Below are 24,503 nucleotides of genomic sequence, written 5' to 3' on the forward strand. Positions count from 1 at the left end.
TTCACCTTAATAAACTTTTTCTTCAGGCCAGGCGTGGTGGCTCACACCTGTAATCCCAGCACTTAGGGAGGCTGAGGCAGGAAGATCACTTGAGCCCAGGAGTTCAAGACCAGCCTGGGCAACATAGAGAGACTCCATCTCTCTTTAAGGAAAAAAAAGAAAAAGATACATAATTTTTTCAAGTAGAACAAGGGTTCTTGTCTGTGAGGCCTGGGGTATCGAGTCAGAGGAGAACAGGACCTCTTTAAAGCCAAGGGTTCCAGGTGATGGATGAGAATCCAGACTGCAAGACCTCATGGAGCTGGTATATTTCCAGTCACCTCCCCCAGAATCATGGCTGTTGGGATCCCAGAATATTGTGTAAAGGGTCTCCTCTTTGATTCCTCATTGGTGTAGACCCTGGGATCAGCACAAATTGTGCCTTCCTGACCAAACTCAATGGCACCCATAGATTCTGATACTCCTACTGACAGACTGGCAGCCTTTCCCTGGAATAAAGAGAAGGCATGAACTCATGGCTCTTTTTTCAGGAGCTATGCTCAGATTGACAGGCAAACCCAACAAGCACTGGGGAAAGAGGGTGTCTATGAAAGACACTCCTGTGCCTGTTTAAATGGCTCAGGTGTAATGTTCCACTTGTTTGGACGGAGTTTTTTATCCATGGTCATAGAACACAATTTTCCCCTCTCCAATCCATGTTTCAGTGTGTGAGACATGATTTATTTAAAGTTTAATAAGTTTAAATATGCATGAGATCGCTCCTCTTGTAGACTTTGGTCTGGTTATGTCTTATCTGGTAGGTTCTATGAGCTGTACAAGGCTGGTTATTAAAATAAAACTGGAAGTCATTACGGCAATGTAGCCATCAAATGCATGCGTGGGAGGGTGTTATAAAACAGCATTAGGGATTGTCTACACCCAGACAGGGTAGTGGTGGGGAAGTACACAAGCCTTGGAACCAGTTAGGACTTCCCCCATACAACTGTTTAACTTTGAACAAATCCCTGTACCTCTCTGAGTCTCCTTTTCTTCACGTACATAAATAAATGGTACCAAACTCCCAAGCTTATTATGAGGATTAAATGAAATGATACTTAGCCTAGAGTCTACGTGTAAGACATGCTCAGTAATTGTTCCTATTATGATGGAATAAAGCAAGTTTGAGCTCTCTGAGCCTCAGTTACCTAAAATCCTTAAATGTATGGCTAAAAATCTTAATTTCCATGAAAGCTGAAAAGCATCTCACATCTAACAGCAATGCTTCTATAGATAAAATTCCAATCACAAAAGTATAAAAAATACGTTTCATTTATAAATACTTTTTAAACAAAGTATTTGATCTTGTGCATCATAAAAGTGAAAGGAATTATTTTCTCCTCTCTGGATCTAAGACCATAGAATACATTCTTTTAGACAAAAATTTTAAGTCTGACAAACTATGCAGGGAAAAAAAAAATCAAGCACATCCCCAAAGATTTCTGCCTGCAAGCAGTCTTTCCCACTGTGCTCAGTGACCTCATTTTTCAGCTGCAGATTCAGCTGAAAAGGTGGAAAAAAAAGCAACTGGTAAAATTTGTTTTATTATTGTGGTTGAGAGAAGACATAAAACCAGAGATTAGGGATGTAAAAGCTGGGTTAATTTCCACATATCCTAAACCACTGGAAGCATGGTTGAGCCAGTAAGAAAAGGTCAAAGCAAGGTATTTGCTTGTGGTTTTCTCAGCTCTAGGGTTGAATAAAGAGTCAGTGGAAGTGAACATTGGAGGACCTAGATTCTGGTCCTAATTTTTGTTAACTCTGTGATTCCAGAATTATCCTCAAATTCCCAGGAGGAAGGTAAACCCCTAACTTGTGTCCCAGCATCATCTCCACTGGCCCCCTCCATCCCACTCCCCACACTAAGCCTCAAGCTAAGCGATCTTTTCAAAATATAAATTGCGCACAGCCTAACACCCTCCATGGTTGCCATTCCTCACAGGGTAAACACAAAAGTCTGAGCAGGGGTTCCAAGTCCCTGGATGGTCTAGCCTGTGGCTTGCCTCTCCAGCCCCAGCTCATAGCCTCCTTTTACTCCCTCTACCCCAGCCACACTCTCCTACTTTCTTACTCATGACATGGCCTCCTCTACAGAGTCTTTACACATGCTGTTCTCTCTGGCTAGAAGGTCTTTCCCTCCTCCATTTACCCAGCTAATTTCCATTCAACCTTCAGATTTCAGCTCAATATTTACTTCTGCTACAGTTACTATTGCCATGAACACCCACTCTAAAACTTAACTCAAGATAATCAGAACTTCTTTCTCTCATAAATCTGCAATTTGAGTAAGGCTCAGAGGGGCAGCTCAAAGGACCCATTTCCAAGACAGCTCACTCACATGGGTGGCAAGTTGTATTTGGCTGTCAGTTCGTGAGCTTGGTTCCTTTCCCTGTGGGCCTCCTCACAGGCTGCCAGCTTCCCCACAGCATGGCAGCTGAATGCTGAGTGAGCATCCCAGGACACAGGAAGGAGGGGTTGCCAGTTCCTGGTGCCCGGAATCACATGACTTCTGACATATTCTGTTAGGTCAGCTGCTCACAGAGCCAAATGAACATAGACCTACCTCTCGACTGGAGAAGTTTCAAAGAATTTGGGGGACATGTTTTGAAATTTCCACAACTTCCTCAAGGAAGTACAGTATTCCCTGGCTTCCATTTCAGTCAAATTTACTATTCTAGGCTATTAAAGCACTTTCCCTTGGAACACTTATCACAACTGTGTGTTTGGTTGTACCCATCTCCCCCACTAGACTCAGCTTCGGAAGAGGAGTGGCTGCATCTGTTTCATACATTGCTGTATTGGCAGCCCCCAGCTCAGAGAAGAGGTTCAATAATTATTGGTAGAAATGAATGAATCAGGGAAACTGTCAGTGATCCAATCAATGAAAGTACTTACACCATGGCTCAGAAACTAAAAGGCCTTCAGTTAACAGGCAGATGGCATGAATTAGAAAGAAAGGCAGAGAGTGAGAACAGGGATGCTTGTGTTTGGGGTAACTGAAGAAGCACACACCTCATTCAAAGCAGTCTATGACCCATCATTCTTGTGTAGAAACACAGGCCCCGAATGGCTAGAGCTTTCAATTTTTGGAAGGCCAAAATTTTTTCATTTTTATGTGACATCTCCCAATTTTAAAATACAGACAGTTGATTCAATTACACACACACACAGAGAGAGAGAGAGAGAGAGAGAGAGAGAGAGAGAGAGAATTAATTAAAATATGTCTGTGGGCTGAATTTGGCCATGGACAAAAATATATATACCCTACAACCAGGTGTGATGTCTCACGCCTATAATCCCTGCACTTTGGGAAGCCAAGGCAGGTGGATCACTTGAGGACAGGAGTTCAAGACCAGCCTGGCCAACATAGCAAAACCCCATCTCTACTTAAAATACAAAAAAGTAGCCAGGCATGGTGGCACATGCCTGTAATCTCAGCTACTCGGGAGGCTGAGGCAGGAGAATTGCTTGAACCTAGGAGGCAGAGGCTGCAGTGAGCCAAGATCACACCACTACACTCCAGCCTGGGTGACAGTGAGATTCTGTCTCAAACAAACAAACAATATATATCATATGACTCAAGCATGACAACAACCACCGCCCCCCCAAAAAAATCCTATTTTCTATAATGGAAATTATTTGCTCTGCTGTAATGGTGAAAGAAAAAACACCTAAATGTGGTATTAAATTGCTGTTTCCAGAACACAGCTGAAGGTATACCTTGTCTGGCCCTTGAAGCAAACATTTCCAACCCTAGTATAATATACTAGTATACCGCATGATTTATCTTGTTTATTCTCTTGGCTCTTCTAGCAGATTGTATACTCCACGAGGCAGGGACTTTTTTGTTTGTTTGTTTGAGACGGAGTCTCACTCTGTCACCCAGGCTGGAGTGCAATGGCACGATCTCAGCTCACTGCAACCTCCGCCTCCTGGGTTCAAGAGATTCTCCTGCCTTAGCCTCCCGAGTAGCTGGGACTACAGGCACGTGCCACCACGCCCAGCTGTCTTTGTATTTTTAGTAGAGACAGGGTTTCACCATCTCAAGGTCAAGGATGGTCGTGATCTACTGACCTTGTGATCCACCCGCCTCAGCCTCCCAAAGTGCTGGGATTATAGGCACGAGCCACCGCACCCGACCAAGGGCAGGGACTTTTATATGCTCTATTAAGGAACTGCATCTGAAACCCTCATCCCTCCAGCAGAAATTATTTGCCTGATACATAGTAAGTGCCCAGTCATATCTGCCAAATAGACCGTGGCAAGAGAAGAAGGTGTTCAAAGCTACTGCTCATTGTTCACATTGTTTCTCTGTCTGCTTGTCCTTCAGCACATATGATGATGATAAGTTGAAGACGCTGGGAGCTAGAGTCACACGTCGCCCATTCACTCCCATCCACAGCTGCATCATTTCTCCCTCGCTACCCGAGGCTCACGTGTAAGTAGTCTCACCTCCGGCTCATTTGCTTTGCTAGCTTATAAATTGAAGCTGAACTGAAATGACTCAACGAGCTGTCATGTCAGGAGCTGTTCCTTTGTCCTCTTGAAAGGGACATGGAGCCTGGAGCTGGCAAAGCTCTTTGGCATATAAAAATAACAGAAAGTAGACACAGTGGTTTACAGCTAAGTGGCAAATCAGCTGGGACTGAGTCATTTCATTTCTTACCAAGCCAGATGCTCTAATGTCAAATAGTTTGCAAAGCCTGATAAAATCTGTCTACAGCCCTCGTCGAGTGTGTGCGAGAACATCTCAGCCTGTGCTCAGGGGGCACGTTTTCCCCAAGACTCAAGGAGCTGTTTCCCAGAGAAGCCCCTCCAGTTTTCTGACCTGAGGCAGGAACTCATCATTGCGTGGTGCAATAGGAACTAATCAACCTTCCAAAGAACACTCTTGCTTTCTAAAGTCTTGACATCTTGTTCCCCTTGTGTCTATTCCAAATCTCAAGCCCAACTTTTCTTTTTCACCAGTTAGCACTTTTCAGCTGGAAGATTTCAGGCACAGAGATACAAGCTTTTGACTTTAGGACAGGTTTTTTCAGCCTTGACACCGCTGACATTTTGAGAGAAATAATTAATTCTTTGTTGTGAAAGGCTGTCCTGTGTATTGTAGGATGTTTAGCCGCATCCATGGCCTCTACCCACTAGATACCAGTGTTGACAACCAAAAATGTCTCCAGACATTACAAAATGTCCCCTGGAAGCAAAAGTGCATGAGCCCCCACCCCACATCATACACACACACACACATACACACACACACACACACACACTCCACATTGAGAACCACTGCTTTAGGGCAATGGATTCATTTAGAGCTGTGATACAATGATTCCAGACTTCTCTGTCTGCTCATTTGTCAAATATTTATTAGGCTCCTGCAGTGTTCTCAGTGATAATGGCCACTCCTTATCACTCTGTAGCATTATCTCACTCAATCCTCTCAGCCTCCCTGTTGTGTAGGTGTATCATTATCCCCTCTCTGCAGATGGGAAGGCAGAAGCTCAGAGACATATACTCACCTATTCAGGGTCACAGAGGTCAGTGTGTTGCTGAGTCAGGTCGGTCTGACTGCAAAGCCCAAGCTTTCATCACCATACACTACATAGAACATATATCCCAAAGCCTTGTCTTTAAGAGCTCATAATATATTTGGCAAGCCAAGTTTCCTATACATGAAGAGTAAAAGAATGCAAGAGTGAAATCATAGGATAAGATGGCAAACAAAAGAAAATCACTAATAAGAGTACTTAATTCATGAATGGAAAATGCAAAAACCATCACCAACACCATCATCATCATCACCATCATCCTCACCACCATCATCATCATCACCATCATCCTCACCACCATCATCCTCACCACCATCATCATCATCACCATCATCATCACCACCATCATCAGCAGCATCCTCCTCACCACCATCATCATCATCACCATCATCCTCACCACCATCATCATCAGCATCATCCTCACCACCATCATCCTCACCACCATCATCATCATCACCATTATCATCATCACCATCATCCTCACCACCATCATCCTCACCACCATCATCATCATCACCATCATCATCATCACATTGTGTTGGACACATCCTTATCCCTCCCTAAAATTTCAGTCATTAATGAGCCCTATCCCACTCCATCCCATCCCATTGTCACCCTACCTCTCTTTGATTGGTATTATGATTATAATATTCCAGCCAGCAGCCTAAGCTTGATGTTCTTAAAGCATCTCCTTGCAAAAATAGGCCTTGCAATTTCTCATGATGTCTTTTGAATACACTTGCACTTCTGCCCATCTCTCCTATGGACAAGACTTCTGAAACCAATTCGTATAGAACCAGTGGGCTTTCACTTGCATCTGAATCATCGGGGGGTGGGGGAGAGCAGGGAGGAAATGTTTCCAAGAATGCATATCCCTGAGCCCCAACCACAATTTATTTGGCCTGAGCCATTGAGGCTTACTTAAATCAGCTATGAAGTGATGGAGAGAGTTTCTTACCCATCTTCTGTCAATGTCAGATGGGAAAACTAAAGCCCAGAAAGGGGGAAGAAACTGCCAAAAGTCTCACAACAGGAATCTTTTTTTTCTAAATTTTTTATTTCCATAGATTATTGGGGAACAGGTGGTGTTTGGTTACATAAGTTCTTTAGTGGTGATTTGTGAGATTTTGGTGCACCCATCACCTGGGCCATATACACTGCACCCAATTTGTAGTCTTTTATCCCTCACCTCCTTCCCACCCCTTCCCCTTGAGTCCCCAAAGTCCACTGTGTCATTCTTATGCCTTTGCATCATCATACCTTAGCTCTACTTATGAGTGAGAACATACTATGTTTGGTTTTCCATTCCTGAGTTACTTCACTTAGAATAATAGTCTTCAACCTCATCCAAATTGCTGCAAATACCATAAATTTACTCCTTTTTATGGATGAGTAGTAGTCCATCATATATATATATGAGTTAACTTGCACATTTTTTGCAATTGCAAATTCACAACAGGAATCTTGATCTCCTCACAGCTAAGTCAGATCTTTACACCAGGTTTGTTACATAGGCTATTACTATTATTATTATTATTATTATTATTATTATTATTATTATCACAGTGGATGTGGTTTATATTTGTATTGGACAGGGATCAGCAAACTTTTCCTTAAAGGGCCAGACAGTAAAAATTTTAGGCTTTGCTGACCGTCATATATATATACATGCCACAGCTTCTTTATTCACTCATTGATTGATGGCCATTTGGGTTGGTTCCACATTTTTTGCAATTGCAAATTCACAACAGGAATCTTGATCTCCTCACAGCTAAGTCAGATCTTTACACCAGGTTTGTTACATAGGCTATTACTATTATTATTATTATTATTATTATTATTATTATTATCACAGTGGATGTGGTTTATATTTGTATTGGACAGGGGTCAGCAAACTTTTCCTTAAAGGGCCAGACAGTAAAAATTTTAGGCTTTGCTGACCAGGTGGTCTCCCTTGCAACCACTTAACTTAGCTGTTGCAGCATGAAAACTACAACAATGGATGTGGCTATGTTCCAATAAAGTTTTATTTACAAAACCAAAGTGGCAGGCCCACAGGCTGTAGTTTGCTGTAGTCCCTGTCCAGCACTGAAGGCTGCCTTTTCTTATCCTCAGCTGTTCAAAGGCTCTGGCTGCATTTGATGACTTTATTAGTAAGCTATGGCTGTATTACAGATCACCTCAACATGGTGTGGCTTAAAACAACGATTTAGTATTGCTCCTAAGTCTACATGTCAGCAGGGTGGTTCTGCTGGTCAGGTTGGCTTGGCTGATCTTGGCTGAGTGTGCTTATGTGTGTACACCCAGCTGATGGGTGAGCTGGAGGTTGGCTGATCTCGAATGGCCTCATTCACAAGTCTGTTGGTTGGTTGGTTGGTGGCCAGGGTGACATGGGTGAGATGCTGAATGTCTCTCAATACCCAGCAAGCAAACTCAGACTTGTTCACAAGGCAAGCAGAAAGGGTTCCAAGAACAAGATCCTAAATACCCAAAGCCCCTTGAGGGCAATGACGGTGATGATGATGGTGCTGGTGATGATTATTGCATTTTCCATCTGTGAGCTAGGCTCAGAATGAACACAGTTACCCTCTCACCACATTCCACTGGCCAAAGCAAGTCACCAGGCCAGCCTGGATACAAGGAGTATGGGGAAAGACTTCCCTTCTTGATGGGGGGAAGCAGCAAAGTCACATCCCAAAGTGTGCAAAGCAGAGAGGGATGGCATTGTTGTAATCAGTCTACCAAAAGGCACCAGGGCTGGCCCTGCCTGGTAATTCCTGAATTTTCAGTTGTCACATCAGCCAGTGTGGATCAGAGCCTGGTCAGTCCCTTCAATCCCTGTGTGATCGATCCCAAAAGTGGCTGATAATTCCAAATCGACTGTGTAGGGATCAATTCAATCATGTAACAAGAGACTGATCTTTATCTTTAAAAAGGGAAGGGAGTGGTCTCTAGGAATGAGAAGGAGCCCCTCGTTTTTCCCTCTTAGATGACTGGGCTGTGCCCCACAGCTTTTAATGAGTGATTGGGCAGCAAGTGCAATGCCTGCAACCTGTGTCCAGATTTGCCCTTGGCAATCAGCATGGGGTGCTTGGAACGGCTTTGAATGCATTTTCCCATTTCTCTTGTAAAAGAAAAAAAATGCTTTCTTCTCAGAGATGTTTATGCCCACTGGGATTCTGGTTGGTACAGCAGTTTTAATAGAGTGAGCTATTCAGGTGCGCTGACCGCTGGCATTCGCCCGGAGTTCTGAGCTCAGGGACTTCAGAAGCAGACTTTGTGTATCCCTGTTCAGCATTTTCACCTCTTATTCCCTGCATTTAAAAAAATAAATGTTCCCTCTTTTAATTTGATAAAATCCAAGATACTATGCTCTGACCTGACACATGATCATTATGAGAAAAGACCGATTTCTACCAAGCATGCTTCTGGGGACTTTTTTTTTTTTTAAGTTTGTTTCACTGCAGATTAGATGAGCGATCATCAGGTTTAGGGCACTTTTTATAAACAGAGAAAAAGAACCAGATCTATCAGATGAAACCCTATTCTGATGAAAAGGGAGTCTCTACCCTATAACAAGAGACAACATCCACATTGCCATTAAGAGCATGAATTCGGAAGTCAGACTGCCTGGGCTCACATTCCAACTCTGCCATTTGCTGTCTTTTGTGACCTTGGACAAGTCACATGGCCCTTTATGCCTCAGTTTCCTCATCTGCAAAATGGGTATAATAATAGTACCTTCTTCATAGGATTTTATAAGGATGAAATTAGTTAATGGATATTGGGCACTTAGAAGAGTGTCTGGCATAGAGTAAAGACTCTTATGGGAAGTATTTACCATTACTATTACTTTGTTGTTCTGTTGTTTTTGATACTACTCTTTATTATCTCGATGGTTCTGTATACAAGAATTGTGCTCAAGTACACGTGCAGTGGCTCATGTCTGTAATCCCAGCACTTTGGGAAACTGAGGCAGGTGGATCGCTTGAGCCCAGGAGTTTGAGACCAGCCTGGGCAACATGGCAAAACCCCATCTCTACAAAATACAAAAACTATCTGGGCAGGTGTCACATGCCCGTAGTCCCAGCTACTCAGGAGACTGAAGTAGGAGGATCGCTTGTGCCCAGGAGGCAGAGGCTGCAGTGAGCCAAGATCATGCCACTGCACTCCATCCTGGGCAACAGAGTGAGACCCTGTCTCAAAAAAAAAAAAAAAAAAAGAATTGTGCTCAAGTTATCAGTTCAGAAAAATATCAGATCTGAACCAATTCATTCCCACTGTTTTCCTTCAGTAACTGGAAATCTATTGAGCTGACTCCGTGCAGAGCACAGAGCATCCTGTGGTGGACAAGACTCTGTAGGTTGTAGGCTCAAGGGCTGGAAAGTCAAGTAAACAGGTAGTTACAGTAGAGCAGGAACCCAAAGGTGAGGACAGGGAGGACACACTGTAGGGATGGGGATGCTTTAGAACCTCCTTAGAGTGAGCCCAGCCCAGACCTAGAGCAATTAAGGCTTCCGGATGGAGATAAGAGCTGAAGCCCAATCACTGAGAGTCAAGAAGGAAGAGGAACAGGAATATGTATCAGGAGCAGGGAGCAGTGCTAAGCACGTCACCTCACCCTCACTCTCACCTTTTAAGAGAGGTACTGCAATTACCACCATTTTACAGATAAGAAAACTGAGGCTCAAAGAAGTTAAGTAATTTGGCCAAGGCCACAGGGCCAGTAGATGGCAAAGCTAGAAGTTTAACATGGATGGTGCAAAGAGCGAGCATGGTGAGCTTGAGCGACTGAGTGGATTTTTCCCAGGCTGCAGGTGGTAGCACAAGGAACAGACAGGACAACTCCAGGCTGGAGAGGCAGACGTGGCCTCATGTGTGTCAGTGCATTAGTTTGCTGGGGCTGCCACAGTAAACTACTAGACTGGGTGGCTTAAAGAACAGAAATGTATTTTCTCACAGTTCTGGAGGCTGAAAGCCCAGGATCAAAGTGCTGTCAGGGTTGGTCTCTCCCAACCCTCTCGAGGTTAGAGGATCGCTCTCTCCCTGTCTTCTCTGTGTCCTCACATGGTCTTTTTCTCAGTGCTCGCAGCCCTGGCGTCTCTTTAGGCACCCAAATTTCCTCCTCTTATAAGGACACCAGTCAGATTAGATTAGGGACCACCATAATGGCTTCATTTTTAAGTGAATCCACTCTTTAAAGGTCCCATCTCTGAACACAGTCACACCCTGAGGTACAGGGGTTAGAACTTCAACAAATGAATCTGGTATGTCCACAATTCAGCCAATTACAAATTATTTAGGAAGTTTGAAGATTTTAAGCAAGAGAGGGAGAGGGTCAGGTTTGCACCTGTTGTTGTCATCTGCAGAAATGAATCTGATGCTCACATGCCCCACATCCCCTCCACCACCTTGTGACCAAGCAGAACCAATTCACTTCCTTTGTTCATTTCCCTCCCCACCCCACATATCCCAAAGCCCAGGCCTGCAGGGGCTCCAAGTTGCAAAACAGAAGAACCCACAGGCCTCTCCCCCGGCCTCTCGCAACCTCCTGGGTTATGGGGAGGGTATAGTGAGGTGCTCATGGCCCAGTGCCAAGCATGTGGCACAGCTAGCTGCTGCTATTGCTAAATGCTGGACATGGCCTATGTGCCCAGACCTACCAAAATGCTGTCACCTGTAGGGCCCAAGAAGGTGTTATGGGAGAAGAAAGAGACAATAATTGAAAAGGGGTCAGGTGCAATAGCTCATACCTATAATCCCAGAGCTTTGGGAGGCCAAGGCAGGAGGATTGCTGGAGGCCAGGAGTTTGACACTAGCCTGGGCAACATAGGAAGACCCCATCTCTACAAAAAAAAAAAATTAAAACTTAGCTGGGCATGGTGATGCATGTCTGTAGTCCCAGCTACTCTGGAAACTGAGGCAGGAGGATCACTTGAGCCCAGGAGTTGGAGGCTGCAGCCTGGTGGCAGAATGAGAGCCTGTCTCTTAAAAAAAGTTTTATTTAATAAAAAAATTGAAAAGGCTGTGGTCTTACAAGTCCTTTAAATTAGAAGTAAAGGAATAGTAGGCGCTTAGTGAATAATTTGTAGAAGGAAAAGACTCCAGGGAAGAAAGGAAAGAGAGTTTCTCACCGTAGTTTTCCAAAGACCTGGTGGATACAGCCACCCTTGTACAGAGAGGTGAGGGGATGGGGTAGGGCAGGGCTGTTCCCCTTCAAGCTAAGAAAATGCATGCCTCTCAGGGGATTAGCCGGGATAACCCTGGGCCAGCTCCACACTTGAACCCAGGGACTGGGTATCACCTTCTGAAGTGGTGCCTTCCTGGAAACAGAGAGTAGAGATACCTTCCTGCCCCTGAAAACACCAGGCCTAGGAACCCTGGGGAGTGTTGATGAGGACAGGATGCAGTTTCAGAGAAGAGCAATTAGACAGGTTCTTAATGGAGGCATCTGGCCCATTAGTGTAAGAGGAGAAATCTTGCGGGGAGGGGGGTGGCTGGCCAGGACTCCCCCTTGCTTCCGGGAAAAAGGCAGGCAGCAGGTTAACTCTCTCCTGACCTCGCTCTTGGGTTGACCACTGCATCGGCTTCATCAGCACCTCCTCAGAGCCCAGGCCCATGAGAGCACAGACATGGAGTTAAATTGACACTGGTTCAAATTCTCACTAATCCTAGCAGTGTCACCTCAAGTCACTTATTGCCCCTCTCTGAGCCTCCCATCCCCCACTGTAAAGAGGAGGTGGGAGTGGTATATTACCTAAAGGGTTGTTGTGAGCTTTCTTTTTTTTTCCAAGATGAAGTCTTGCTCTGTTGCCCAGGCTGGAGTGCAGTGGCATGATCTCGGCTCACTGCCACCCCCGCCTCCCAGGCTCAAGCAATTCTCCTGCCTTAGCCTCCCGAGTAGCTGGGATTACAGGGGCCTGCCACCACACACAGCTAATTTTTGTATTTTAAATAGAGACGGGGGTTTCACCATGTTGGCCAGGCTGGTCTTGAACTCCTGACCTAGTAATCCGCCTGCCTCAGCTTCCCAAAGTGCTGGGATTACAAGAGTGAGCCACCGTGCCCGGCCTCGTTGTGAGCTTTAAATGAGATACTGAGAACCATCTCAGTCACCAACAAGCTCTGTGACCTTAAGCAAAGTGATTGCACCTCTCTGAGCTTCAGTTTCCCCTTCTCTAAAATATGCATAATAATTCATACTCCAGCAGGTTGTTGGAAGAATAAAATGATGTGTATAAAGTGCCCCCGTCAATATCTGCCTCCTTGTAGGTGTTTAATACAAAGTGTCCAAAAATTCAGAAAATGTAGGTGAGACATATGTGGTTGTTGTTAAGACAGTCTCACTCTGTCACCCAGACTGGCATGCAGTGGCGTGACCTTGGCTCACTACAGCCTTGACCTCCCTGGCTCAAGCAATCCTCTTATACCAGCCTCCTGAGTAGCAGGGATCACAGGTGCATGCCACCACACCCAGCTCATTTTTGTATTTTTTGTAGGCTGGTCTCAAACTCCTGAGCTCAAGCAACCCACCCGCCTCAGGCTCTCAAAGTGTTGGGATTACACACATGTGCCATCATTCCCAACCTGAGACATATTTTTAAACAGTGTTTTAGTGAACATTTTCAAGTAATATGCTCTTTGTGTTTTTCTTCAAAACCCAGCTACATTTTCAGGCAAAGGACTCATAAATGTAAAGCAATGCATCCAATTTTTAATCTGGGGGGGAAGAACAATTAATACACTAGTTTCCCTGTATTTCCAGACTTTTTACACACTCTTAGTTTATTTATTGTACTTTTATCAGATTAACAATTGGATATACATAGGATGCTGGTTTCCTTGAAGCCTCTCATTTGCCTGAGTCAAGACTTCCAGCTGGGGGACCCCTCCTTGTTTCTCTCCCTGCTATATACACAAATTCTCAGCAACTGGCAGTGGATAATCTCATTTCAAATGGGCTCTACCACCTACTGGCCTGGTGACCTGGCACAATTTCCTTAAGTCCTGTGAGCCTCTGATTCCTCATTGGTAAAATGGGTTAAAGAATATCTCATGGGCCCATTGCAAAGGCCAAATGAGATGATATTTGCAAAATATGCATGCCTGGAGCATGGTGCCCGTTCCCTCACTGGGAGCAAGTACCACTACTATTTCTGTGGCTATTTTTGCAAAGAAACTTGTTCTAAAAGGATCCCACTGTGTTCCCTCTCTCTGTCTTTGCAGCGAGCCCCTCTTCCGCCAGCTCTGTGCTCTCCACTGGCTTCTGGAGGCCCTGACTATCGACCACACCCACCACACCATGAAGCCTGTGATCACCTGCTGGAACCCAAAGTACACCTCAGCCCTTCAACTTGTCTTAGACTAGCAGTAGGCTGGGCAGTGGGGAAGAGATTCCTGTATGTTCTTCTACTCCCTCTGCTGTTTTTGGTGGGTGGGCTGTTTTAGGAGCTCTTCTACGTGCTTTGTGGGATCTGAACAGGGGAGAACTAGAGACAGCTTATGCAGATTCCTGGGAGCCGGTTGTGTGCATCTCCTTCCCACATCTCTTCCCAACTCCACATTCACTGACATCACATGCGTAGCTTGAAATCAGCCAGCCACATGGGAGTATTTACACCACAGAAATTGGCAAGCTATGGAAGCACATCACTGGATCCACAGCTTGACTGCTCTCCAACTCTCTTCTTGGACTGTGTCTCCCTAACACTATTCTTTATTCTTCTTCCTTTTCCTCCTCCCTTCCCTCCCTTTTAATCTTTCTTTTCTTTTTGTTTTTGTTTTTATCCTTTCTTTCAAGGTTGTGTTTTGTTTTGCTTTGGTCTTTTTGTTACTTAATATACATTGGTGGCTACTTCTCCACTTGGACCCAAGGGAATATTTGGTATTCGGTTCCCTGGAGCAGCTGGGTTTGTACAGGCAGAAGCTCCAGAACATGTTATCTAGGTCAAGAGAAGCGTTAGGTGTCCCCACCAGAGGAGAGAGCTCACACAAAAGCTTGGAGGCCACTGTTGCAGGAACAGCATTGTACACACAGGGCAGAACAAAGAACAGACAGGCATGTAAAGGCATTGGTTCTTTAAGAAGAGTCAGGTTGTTTGCAGGAAGAGGACAAACACAAGTAAAGAACCCTGACTTGAAGAATCAGATTTTCACTGGGAAAATCACAGGCTGAGTTAAATAAAATAGTTCCCCACCCCCGGTGCTAACCCATGCCCTCTCATAGTCCTGCCTCCCAGGCGGATCCAGTCTTCCCCTTCCCAAAACCTGAGTCTTTTTTTTTTTAGACAGAGTCTCACTCTGTCACCAGGCCAGAGTACAGTGACGCAATCTCAGCTCACTGCAACCTCGGTCTCCCGGGTTCAAGCGATTCTCCCTTCTCAGCCTCCTGAGTAGCTGGGACTACAGGCGCGCGCCACCATGCCCAGCTAATTTTTGTATTTTTAGTAGAGACCGGCTTTCACCATGTTGGCCAGGATAGTCTCAATCTCTTGACCTCGTGATCCGCCTGCCTCGGCCTCCCAAAATATTGGGATTAAAGGCGTGAGCCACCGCGCCCGGCCAAACGTTAAGTCTCTAATTAACTCCTTCCTCTTGAAGACATTTATTACCCATCCCCTAGATTTCCTCCACCCCCAAGTCATCTCTTACACCAGGACCCAGAGAAACTAACCTCAAATGCAACCAGCAATATAAATCATGCATCCATTGATAGATCAGTAACTCCAATCAATTCAGTGTTTTTGGTTGGGATAATTTTAAAACTATAGTCTCTTTTGATACAAGTGGTTGACAGAATTTATTTTTTTAAGCAGCAGACACTCACTTTTAAAAAATAGAAGCCCCTATAACGTAAAACAGACTTTTCTAAATGGAACTTCTTCATGAAGCAAGAGGTTTGGGAGCCTGGGAGACCTGGGACCCCTCCAACTTACTTCTATCCCCACCACAGCACCCTAGTTATTTCCAAAATGTCTTTGTGGCTTCCAGAATTTCTTTGAAAACCACAGCCTTAAAACATTTTTCATGCCTTCTTTTTTTTTTTTTAAAGAGATGAGGGCTTGCTCTGTTGCCCAGGCTAGAGTACAGTGGCACAGTCATGGCTTTCCACAGTCTTGAACTCCTGGGCTCAAGCAATCCTCCTACCTCAGCCTCCCAGATAGCAAGTACTATAGGTGAATGCCACCACACCTGCCATTGTACCTGGCTAATTGTTTTTTAAGTTTTTGAGAGATGGTGTCTTGCTATGTTGCCCAGGCTGGTGTCTAGCTCATGGCCTCAAGCAATCCTCCTGCCTCAGCATCCCAAGTAGCTGGGATTATAGGCTATTTATTTTTCTCTAAAATAAAACTGCTCAAGTAATAATATTTATGAGAACTGGTTGTTAAAACATTTACCAGCATTGTCATTGACCATAAACTAAAATGCCCACCAGGAAGAAATGGTCAACTAGAAATAACAAACCCCAACAAATACTGTGACTTCCTATGTTAATCTTCCTGGACTGCATTTTTCATCTCAGGCGGCTAGGTCTGGTTCAGGTTCTGATTTTACAGAGCTGGGCATCCTCAGAGCACTGATAGAATTCTGCCACTACAAGTCGTGGTAGAACATCTGCTACTCTCAATGTGACCACTATGTCTTTTTAGTGGTCAAGTAATACAATACTGCTCAAGTAATACGATTTATGCTTATGGAAATCTTTCAAAAAATGTATAAGTATATAAAGTATGAAAGCCTTTATTCCTTCCCTGAAATCCCCTTCTTAAAGAAAACTCCTTTTAAAAGTCTACGATATGTCCTTCCAAATCTTTCTAATGCCTTCCTTTTATAAACATACACAGTCACATTTTTTAACAGAAATAGGATCATATCTGCATATTGTTCTCTACATGATTTTCCTCTTTACAATAACTAATGGGCATCTTTCCATGATGGTACACACAGGTTTACACATTCTTTCAATGGCAGCAGAATATTCTATCATATGGATGGAGTATACACCATTTCTTTATTAACAGACACTGAGGTCATTTCCAAATTTTTGACATTTCAAGTAGTACTGCGTGGAATATCCTTACACATCTCTGTTTGTTTGTTTGTCTGTTTGTTTTGTTTTTGTTTTTGTTTTTGAGATGGAGTCTCACTCTGTCGCCCAGGCTGGAGTACAGCGGTGCGATCTCGGCTCACTGCAACCTCCGCCTCCTGGGTTCACACCATTCTCCTGCCTCAGCCTCCTGAGCAGCTGGGACTACAGGTGCCTGCCACCACGCCTGGCTAATTTTTTGTATTTTTAGTGGAGATGAGGTTTCATCATGTTAGCCAGGATGGTCTCGATCTCCTGACCTCGTGATCTGCCCACCTTGGCCTCCCAAAGTGCTGGGATTACAGGCATGAGCCACTGTGCCCGGCCCCTTAAACATATCTTTTATGCCCAGTTACAAGTGTTTCTGTTAGCTGGATTCCGGGAAGGAGAATTGCTAGGTAAAAGCAATATCTTTTTTTTTTCCTTTCTTGATTGCTTACATTCTAAGAAAAAGGCCTCTGAGCCAGAGGGCTCCTGACAGCATTTCATCTCCCTAAACAAACCACCGACAGCAACATTTTCCTCCTACATGCGGGCACCCATTCTCCAAAACTGAGAAAAGAACATCATGTAGAATTTGGATTGAGAAGAGAAAAAGGGCCATGTTTCTTTCCTTTGGTTGGTTTTAGAAATATGCTCAGAACGTGACCAAAAATTGTTAACTGCAGTAAAAAGACATAGTGGTCACATTGAGAGTAGCAGATGTTCTACCACGACTTGTAGTGGCAGAATTCTATCAGCGCTCTGAGGATGCCCAGCTCTGTAAAATCAGAACCTGAACCAGACCTAGCCGCCTGAGGTGAAAAATGCAGTCCAGGAAGATTAACATAGGAAGTCACAGTATTTGTTGGGGTTTGTTATTTCTAGTTGACCATTTCTTCCTGGTGGGCATTTCAGTTTATGGTCAATGACAATGCTGGTAAATGTTTTAACAACCAGTTCTCTAGGAAGTGAACCAAAATTTGTGACAATGCCAATTTCCATGGTGTGAATACTCCCACTGTGGCTGATTTCAATCTTACCAACATGATGTCACTGAACTTGGAGTTGGGAAGATATGTACAGAATCCATTCTTGTGAGCCAGTATGAGCCAGCTCCAGAACACCACTGTTCGGGATTCATTTTTAAAAATTATGAATCTGGGGGGCAGTTTAAGTTCCCTATCAAGTGTAAGAAAACACCTTTTTAGTTATAAGAAAGCAGAAAGAGCTCTTCTCTTCAACGCTTAATCCCTATTTATGACGTTTCACCCTTATGCAGCAGTGTGAATTTCCTCAAATCTTCAAGTGCATTTTTTTAAACCCAGAGGGATTAGAGTGATTAAGAGCAAAGGGTTTAGCATCAGATGAACCCAGATGAGTCAAAGCTCTGCCACTTAATAGCTGTGTGACCTTGGGCAAGTCATTTGACATCTCTGGCCCTCTGTTTCTTCATCTGTTAAATGTGTTCCTGCCTCAGAAGTTATTGTAAGAATTAAGCAAAATCAAGTCCATAGAGCATTTAGCCTAATATCTGGGAATACAATGAATGTCCATTAAATAAGAGGTATAAAAGGTAAAAATCCCTATTTTAAAGAGAAGTTAGGTGTATGATTATCAGTACCATTGAGACTGAAGGCTAGGAAAGAAAGGAACTTCTGAGCAGAATTTTACCAACAGGTGAGATCTATGTTCACTGGGTGAACAGACAAGTATGCAAACAGGGAAAAAAGGGTACACAATGTCGCCCAAAACCTAGTTGCAAAGATAAACAACCCAGGTAATGAGCCCAAGAAGGTAATACCAAATCTCCAGTTCTCCTGACTGTGCTTTTCTGAGTCTCCATCATCAAGCAACCAGTATCTCCTGTTCCTAAAGCATTTTGACACTTAAACCCTGAGCCCTGACACCCACCATGCATTTTCCAAAAGGAGATATCCATCCTTGGGGACCTGTAGATCCCAGAGGCTCCATTTCGATTAGGCATAATGACAGCTATAGACCCAATTCCTCCCCCTTATGGATTTTATAGCAAGAAAGTCAGGGTGGTTCGATACCTCAATGAGGGCTTTCTACAGGCAGCAAAATTTCACTAACTGGCAGTTACTGTGCTGCAAGCAGAAGAACAATCTTTGTTAGTTGCAGGATGATCTCATATTTGGATGGATTGGTGGATGTTTGGGTGAATGGACAGATGACAGATTTTAGGATGTCATTATGAGTTGCATCTGAGTCTCTGCTTTGTGGAGAAAAAAAAAACTCCTCAACTTCCCAATTTCATCATGTGGCAATTTAAACACATTATCATTATCATTTCTCAGCATCCTTGTTAATTCCACTGCTAACAAGAGAGTTTATTTCAATTGACAAGATGATCGGGTCCACAATAGAAATTGAAACCAACCCTTCAATAATGAATGTGCCAATTACGTTTCTCCAAGAGATATAAGCCTCTTTTTAGGTAAAGTAGGATCTGATTTTTTTCATGAATGCCCGTAAGTATTTATTCAAACCCTTAGGGCCAACTGCATTTCAGAATTCTGAGGGTTTTTTTGTTTTGTTTTGTTTTGTTTTTTCGCATTTTAAAAAGGAAATATGATACATGTGCCATACAGAACATCACACTCCCAGAGGGGCCTGTCACCAAACACAATATTTCTGCAGAAAACAAATAAGTGAATATTTATCTTAAGTGCATAACAAAGGTCAAAAAAAGGCCACTAACAGCCTCCCGTCAGTTTTTGTCATGCTTTGCTACCAAATAAGCTATTTAAATTGTTTTGGTTTAAAGACTCTTTGGATTTTGGAATTGGTTAAGTGGTTGTGAACCTGTATTGATTTTATTCTTATTAGAGACCAAATTTCCAAGAAGCAACCAGAAGACCTACCTAGAAATGAGTAGACTTTTACAGAGTCACAGAGCCTCCCCTACCCCAGTGGCCATCTTCCCTAGTTACAGTGGGGAAGAAACAGGCCAGACCTCTGGCCAAAGAAGGCAGTGAAGAGTTACCTACTAACCTTCCCGCAGGTACAGCACACACCTCAAAGGAGTTGTTCCAACAGGCTCGAGTCCCCAGAGTCCTGTGCTCTCCCCTGGTGCCACAGGGGCAGTACAGTTGTCTGCGTCTTATTGCTTCAGGCTGTCCAGAGAGACACCACTGGGCCCACTATTTAGTGGGGAGACCAAGTGGGTGTAATCCCTACACTTACAATCCTGATTCTTATAATCCTGACTCTTGTAATCCTTACTCTTAAGAGACGCCAGACATTCAAGGGCTGGGCTGTCCAGGCACAAAAAAAATCCACCCTTCCTTTAGAAATACACATATGAGTAAAAGGCAACCAACCACACTTTGAGGTTTCAAATATGACACAAACATCGGCCAGGCGTGGTGGCTCACGCCTGTAATCCCAGCACTTTGGGAGGCCGAGGTGGATGGATCACCTGAGGTCAGGAGTTCGAGACCAGCCTGACCCACACGGAGAAACCCCATCTCTACTAAAAATACAAAATTAGCCGGGCTTGGTGGTGCGTGCCTATAATCCCAGCTACTTGGGAAGGCTGAAGCAAAAGAATCGCTTGAACCTGGGAGGTGGAGGTTGCGGTGAGCCAAGATCACGCCATTGCACTCCAGCCTGGGCAACAAGAGCAAAACATCAAACTCCATCTACTGTTTTATGATGAAAATGGCTGGCACTTGAGTGCTTTCTATGTCAAGCACTGCTCTAGGTGTATTACCTCATTTAAGCCTCATTCCAACTTACCAATAAGGAAACTGAGGCATAGAAAATTAATTTGCTCAAAGTTGCATAGCTAGCAAAAGGTAAGGCAGGATTTGAACCCAAGTAACCTTGCTACAAAGTATGGGTGCTTCACCCCCAAATGGTTGTTTCTCTGTAGGTAAATCCCGAAGTCTTTAATCAATTTAGAGAATAATCTGATGCCCCGCCTCTAAGAAAAGAAGATCTTATTACAATGTAGTACTTTCTGGGAGGCCCCAGGATACAAAAGGGACTCGACTTACCGAGATGTTATCACATATAAACTGCAATTTTCTTTTATAAATAATTTCAAGTGCCATTTTGCACATACTGTTTTGAAACTAAATTTTTGCTGTTTGCCTTAGTATATAAGGAGCATCTCTCCAGATCTGGACCTCTGCTGTGGAGTTGATCAGCATATGAATGTACTGAAACATATTTAACCAATATTCCAAGACCTTTAAGTCTTTTCCAAGTTTTTGCTTCCATGAAATACTGTCGCAATCGTTCTGAGCAACACTCATAATAGCATTTTTAAAATTTAAATTGTTTATATTTAAATTAATTTCCCCTTGTCTTGTGGTACTCCTCCCCCCACAACCAAGAAAATCTCATTTTCCTCAAACCCACCTTTTCCAGGCACTAGTGGGAATACTGCCGTGAAGAAAACAGACAACACCCGGCTCTCAGGAGCTTCCGTTCTGCAAGGGGTGAGGGAAGCAACAGATGATAAACATGCAGTAATCAAGATACTCTGAGATAGCAATGTGTCATGAAGAAATTGATGGGTGATGTGCTAGTGATGGGCAGGGGAGTTTTAAATTGGATCATCAAGGAAAGACTCACTCAGATGGTGACATGTGAGTGAAGTCTCTGATTTCCCCTGCTCTCCTCTTTGCACTGATTTAATCACATGGCTCCTCCACTGTGGTACTCCAGTGGACATCTCTGTGGAGTGGGAGAATGTGGCAGGAGGATCAGATCATCACTCAGGAGGTAGGATGGAACCACCTGGTCCAGGAAGTCCCCAGAGCTTTGACCTCTGCCCCCTCCCTGGTGCAGAATCAGCAGCTCTTCCCCTCCGTCATGGACACATGAGCACGTCCTAACCTAGCCTACAGCTTTCCACCCTGGGAAGCAGATGTTTTACCCCAGATGGGAGTTCAGAAAGACAGCACGAAGTATTTGAGAAAATTACTCTGAATTGCCACTCTGGATAGACATCTTCAAGTGACTGCCTGGAACAAAATGTGCTTGGCAGATACCGTTAAAAGAGATTTGACAGTGTTCAGCACCCTAGTCCCTTGATTTCTGGCAAATAGGATCCCCTAGGAAGCTTCAGCAGGGGGAAATTATGGTCTGAAAGTTATAGCTACATCTCCCCCAAGGATCTACCCTAGTACCTTGTTGTCTACCATCAGCTCCTCCTCTAAGCCACAGTAAATCTCTGTTGAAAAGAGAAGGTTATTGTTGTTAATAGCTGAACTGTATTCAGCTCTCCGTACACAGCACCCATGAAGCCCTTCACAAGCCCCATTTCTTTTCATCTTCACAGCAATCCTTTGTCATAGCTGCTATTATTCCCCCATTTTACAGATGAGGACAGTGAGGCTCAGAGAGACTAAATTACTTATACCAAGTCACACATGTAGGAAGCAGTCAGGAAGACAGAGGACTTGAACAGCTGGTCCAACCTATTGTTAAATTCACTCTTAACCACTAAGATAACACTTTTCTGGTCCTGATACTCGGAGACTTGCCCGAGGTCACACAGACAGTAAATCACAAGGATATTAAATGGGTGAGCTAAGTAAGTTAGGCTGCCATAATGAACAACCCCCAAATCTCAGCAGTTTAAGGCAAAAGAAGCTTGTTCCTTGGCTCACCTTTCAAGTCCAACAGGGAGGCTCTACTCTCTGTAGTTACTCAGGGACTCATGCTGATAGAAGCTTCCACCATCAACGAGGCGGAAAAAGGAATCTGATGACTTCAGGACTAGCTATTAAATCATCTACCCAAAGTCCCACATGTCACTTTCACTCATGTATTTTTGAACAAAGCAAGTCACAGTGCTACACTTGCCTTCAGAGAGCAGAGAAGGCCTGGAACTATTTGGTGGATGGCACTAATGCTTACCCCACCAGGCCAGGGGGAAGGACCACCAACCCGCTTTGCCCTCCTCCACAAGGTGTGCAATGGATGATGCAGCTTAGGTGGTTTTATTTTTTTCTTCCTTCCCCTATTGATCTTCCTTTTTGGGTTATTCGCTACTGAAAATGAAACATCAGAAAGACCGATTCTGTCTAACCAGGCCTTTTCTTTATCAATGGGTTTGCAAGAGCAAGGGCTCCGAGCTTTTTAAGGTCTGTGGGAATCTTGCTGCATTTTGAACTCGTTTAGCCTGCTGCTTGAAGCCGCAACAGATTTCAGGTCATCTTGGAAGTCAGCATTAGTGGAAAACTTCCATCTTCCCGATTGGACCTGAATATTTAAGATTTTGAAAGCTTTGCTGGGACCAGATTTAATTTTAAAAGGGGAAAGGGGGTTGCTTTTGAACTTCAAGAAGAAGGCTGGAGGCTCAGCAGGGGCTGCGTTAGCAAAGGGAAATGCGAAAAGCCCTGTGGTCTTGAAAGAAACGCTCCAAAGTGAAAAAAAAAAAAAAGAAAAAAAAGAACACTAAAGCTTCCAGTGGGTGAACCTTAAATCAGACTTCAAAAGCACTGCTAGTTTAAATATTGTTTATAGGACTGAAGAATTGCTCCTTCCTCTGGCTGGATTTTAAATATCCCCTGATCTGATTACTCCGGGGAAAGGCAGGCAGAACCAACTTCAATGAGCTTCACTGTTAATTATTCAGAGGGCTTTTTATTGTGTAATCAAACATAAAGTCTTACGAAAAGCTTAGAGGCACATTCTCACCCCCTCTCCTCAGCCCGACTTCCACTTTGGGTCTGTGTGCGTTTCTGATGTGGTGGCTGCTCACTGGTAGATCTTCAGCAAAGTCCCACTGGTGAAGAGAGGACACCCCCAGCTCCTTATCTGGACTGGGAAAAGCCTTTCATTCTGCTACTCAGCTCTCCATGCCATGAGAAGTCAGCCTTAAATTAGGTTTATCTTGATCACCTTTTGCCTTCTATATCTGAGCAGCTCCCTTCTACCCACAACCACCAGCACTCAGCAGCTCCTAACAAGCCTAGACCCCTGTCATTGTCTCCCTAAACCAAAGCAGTTCTGTTCGTCCTCTTTTTTTCATCTTTTTCTTTTTTTTTTTTGAGACAGAGTTTCACTCTTGTCCCCCAGGCTGGAGTGCAATGGTGTGACCTCGGCTCACTGCAACCTCCGCCTCCCAGGTTCAAGCGATTCTGCTGCCTCAGCCTCCAGAGCAGCTGGGATTACAGGCATGCGCCACCACACCTGGCTAATTTTTTTTGGTATTTTTAGTAGAGACAGGGTTTCATCATGTTGGCCAGGCTGGTCTCGAACTCCTCACCTCAGTTGATCCGCCTGCCTCAGCCTCCCAAAGTGCTGGGATTACAGGCATGAGCCCGGCTCGTCTTCTCATTTCAAGTTCCTGCTCTCTGCTAGGTGAGAGCTAGACAAATAATTAAAAGGATCCTTGTGATATAAAATTCTTTCTGCAAAGAAAAAGGGGATAAAGAAAGAGATAGGTGGATGGATGAATGGATGAAAAGATATATGTGGACAGAGAGATTGATAGACCAATCAGTCGATCAATAGATATGTAAAGGTAGTTGAGAGTCCCTGCTTTCTTATCAGTAGAGACCCACTGCCCCATAGCCACAAGCCCAAAATCCACAAGCTCTGAAAACTCGGTTTTTTCATAACTCATTTGGCAGCAAAATCTGACATGAAGCAATCGAAGTTGGCAGCAAAATTTGACTTGAAGCTACTTCTGGTCTTTATTTCTACCACCTAGCGTAAATATCCATGTGTTTCATTGCAGAAATATTCATGTATGCTGTCCCCTTAGCCCCCTCAGAGGGATTAGGTTAACCTATAGTATATGCAGCATGTTTCCTTTCCAAAATGCCAAAATTATTAATTTGGCAACACATCTGGTCCCACAGATT

The 24,503-nt window shown here is 44.0% G+C and overlaps 1 protein-coding gene across 1 annotated transcript in view; it reads left to right on the forward strand.

The window, feature by feature from the left end:
- The window catches only part of CCDC60 (coiled-coil domain containing 60), a 205,292-nt gene that overhangs the window by 138,568 nt on the left and 42,221 nt on the right, over positions 1–24,503 (forward strand). The window contains exons 4-5 of the mRNA XM_030821941.1: positions 4,367–4,474; positions 13,812–13,919. Of these exons, the coding sequence (XP_030677801.1) occupies positions 4,367–4,474; positions 13,812–13,919 (216 nt within the window). The remainder of the gene's footprint in view (positions 1–4,366; positions 4,475–13,811; positions 13,920–24,503) is intronic.

Source organism: Nomascus leucogenys, chromosome 10 (assembly GCF_006542625.1).
Source record: "Nomascus leucogenys isolate Asia chromosome 10, Asia_NLE_v1, whole genome shotgun sequence".
Classification (NCBI taxonomy): domain Eukaryota; kingdom Metazoa; phylum Chordata; class Mammalia; order Primates; family Hylobatidae; genus Nomascus; species Nomascus leucogenys.